Source organism: Ailuropoda melanoleuca, unplaced genomic scaffold (genome assembly GCF_002007445.2).
Source record: "Ailuropoda melanoleuca isolate Jingjing unplaced genomic scaffold, ASM200744v2 unplaced-scaffold3208, whole genome shotgun sequence".
Taxonomy (NCBI): Eukaryota; Metazoa; Chordata; class Mammalia; order Carnivora; family Ursidae; genus Ailuropoda; species Ailuropoda melanoleuca.
The window spans coordinates 14,716-17,738 of NW_023202815.1; the positions used below are offsets into that span (position 1 = coordinate 14,716).

Sequence of the window (3,023 nt, forward strand, 5' to 3'; positions counted from 1 at the left end):
GTGATGGGTAGTAAGGAGGGCACTTATTTCATGCTTCACTGGGTGTTATACGCAACTTATGTACCATATGGTCATTGGTATTTTGATCGGGATAGCATTGAAAGTGTAGATTGCTCTGGGTAGCATAGATATTTAACTATGTTTATTCTTCCAATCTATGAGCATGGAATGTTTTCCATCTTTTTGTGTCTTCTTCAATGTTTCAAGAGTGATCAATGAATTAGAAACCAGGGGCATAGTAGAGTAGATCAACAAATCTAGAAGATGGTTCTTTGAAAGAATAAATAAGATCGATAAGCCACTGGTCAGACTTATTCAAAAGAATAGTGAAAGGACTGAAATTAACCTTGGTTTTCTGATCTTTTGTGTTGTTTTTTAGTTTTTATAACTTTATTTCCTTTTATTTCTGCTCCAATATTTACTATTTCCTTACTTCATCTGTATTTAGTTTCAGTTGTCCTTTCTCTAGGTCCTTTAGGTGTAAGGTCAAGTTGTTTATCTCAGATTTTTCTCACTTCTTGAGGTCTTCCAGTATGCTGTAAATTTCTGTCTGAGGACCACATTTCCTACAGAAATTAGGTGAGGGTGATAAATGTTTTATACTCTTGTGTAGTGTGTGTGTGTGTGTGTGTGTGTGCATGTGTGTGTGTGAGAGTGAGAGAGAGATAAAGAGGGTGATCTTCAGGTTGCACATACACACAACACCAGGAAGGTGTCCTTTGATTTTCCATGCTGTCACTAACATTGGTGCTGTGATCGTGGTTTAAGACAGTGACTCCCACCAAGACTCTGCTCTTGCTTTGGATTGCTGATCCCTATGTAGCCTCATGTCCATCATCCAATTTATGCTGCTCTAGCAAGCTTGCACATTTATCTGGGTGTTCCTGTGATGCACACTGAGTGCAGCTGGGATTCTTGTGAAGGTCAGTTGATGAGCTTCAGGATACTGGTAATTCATTGGTATTTAGGGACAGGAATAAACAATGTAAGTGACTGTATTTCTTGCTTTTTACTACAGCAGTTGTGCCATCATTAGAAAAATGTTCTAAGTCAGAGAGTGAAGAGATAAGCACAGAATCCTGTGTCCAGAGAGGGTCCCTGTGGGAAACTGTACTATGGAGAGGAAGCCCCAGACACTGACAGGAAATCTCCCCAGAACCTCCATCTGCAGCTGCACCTGGGGCTTAAGGACAAAACTGGTGACTAGTGCACACCCTCTGCTGGTCCAGATCCCCTTCTACAGTGAGGTTTGTGTCAGGGCTCACACTGATGTCCTCTCACTGTGTCCTTTGCACAGTAATACACGGCCGTGTCGTCGGCTCTCAGGCTTTTCATCTGCAGGTACAGCGTGTTCTTGCCATTGTCCCTGGAGATGGTGAATCGGCCCTTCACGGAGTCTGCGTAGTATGTGCTACTTCCATCATCATCAATACCTGCAACCCACTGTAGCCCCTTCCCTGGAGCCTGGCGGACCCAGCTCATAGCATAGTCACTGAAGGTGAATCCAGAGGCTGCACAGGAGAGTCTCAGGGACCCCCCAGGCTTCACCAGGTCTCCCCCAGACTCCACCAGCTGCACCTCACAGTGGACACCTGCAGACACAAGAAATCCTGGTCAGGAAACTGTCACACACCCCCTGTTTGTCTCCCTCAGATCTACTCGCATATTCCATATCTCTTGTTCAGCATGAATTACCTTTTAAAAGAGCAACCAGGAAAACCCAGCCGAGCACAGACTCCATGGTGAGCTCTCTGTATTCTGTCCTGATACTGAGTGGAACACCTGGAAACCCTGGGGCTGGGGCTCCTCTCCCAGCTTCAGAGTCAGGGTTGGGCTGTTTTAATCAGCAGACGGAGGGCCCTATTTGCATGACCTCTGACTATATATTCAGCTTGGGATCTATGCTGACATAGAGGCCAGTAACCAAAGCAGATGTGACTGCCTTTGTTTTGGTGGTATTGACCACTTTTTAAAAAATAACATTTTCATTATACAACTTTCCAGTGAATGTACATCGCCAACTTGTGCAACTTTGTTTTACATACTCACACAAATTTCCAGGATAGGTGTCATGTTGTCCCATAAGGAATCAGAAATCTACACCTAGAATTTTAGAAGTTCTGTGACTTGTCCAAGAACACATGCACGTTTAGAATGAGCCCCAGTATTCAAGGATGACCTTCTGCCCCTGCAACATCAAGGACACAGAGGGCAGGCTCATGAGAAATGTTGAACCCCTAGTGTAATGGGGACAGGATGATGTTACCTGCTCTAGAGTTACTTAAAATAAGGAATCAGGGTTTGTGCAGGAGTATTTTCTAACATTTCAGTGTCTATGTGGTCTTCCGGAGTCATCTCTGTGTTTATTAATTTTGATGTGTTACTAGACAAAGGATACACTGCACAGATTCAGAATTTGTGATAGGATAAACTGGTGTCACAATCAAGATTTCCAGAGTCAGCAAATCAATTCTCCCTAATATTTCCTATTTCTTCTCTGGAATTCCTCATCCTCCTTCCCTTCTTCAACCTGTCCCCACATAACATGGGTATTTCTCATGTTACTTAAAATAGTTTTAATCTTGATAAATTTATAGATGTGCAATTATAATGTATGTAATTTCATATGTAGGACTTTCTTAAAATTTCTCTCCATAAATCTTGAGAATTCACCCATGTTGCTGTCTGTAGCAAGAATCATGTATTTTAATGTTTGGCAGCTTTCCCAACAGTGAACATAGCAGAATTTATTTTTTAAGTGGTTGGTTGGGATAAGAATTTTTCCATTTCTGATTATACAATAAATTTGCTTCTCACCCTGCAGATGTACATATGGAGCTTAGAGAATATTTTAATTTCAGTGGTCTGCTTTACTGTTCTTCTGGTTTCTATTTCATTGCTTTCTGCTCTAATCTTTATTATTTCTCTTCTTCTGCTTGGTTTAGGCCTTATTTGCTGTTCTTTCTCCAGCTCCTTTAGGTGTAAAGTTTGCTTGTGGATTTGAGATTTTTCTAAATTCTTGA

General features: G+C 41.7%; 1 gene segment (V, D, J or C); it reads right to left on the reverse strand.

Annotated features, from left to right (window-relative positions):
* Positions 1-1,254: 1,254 nt before the first annotated feature.
* On the reverse strand, positions 1,255-1,828 carry LOC117798506. The segment is given in 2 exon segments: positions 1,255-1,592; positions 1,696-1,828. Coding segments are annotated over 2 exon segments (384 nt in total).
* Between the last annotated feature and the right edge of the window lie 1,195 nt (positions 1,829-3,023).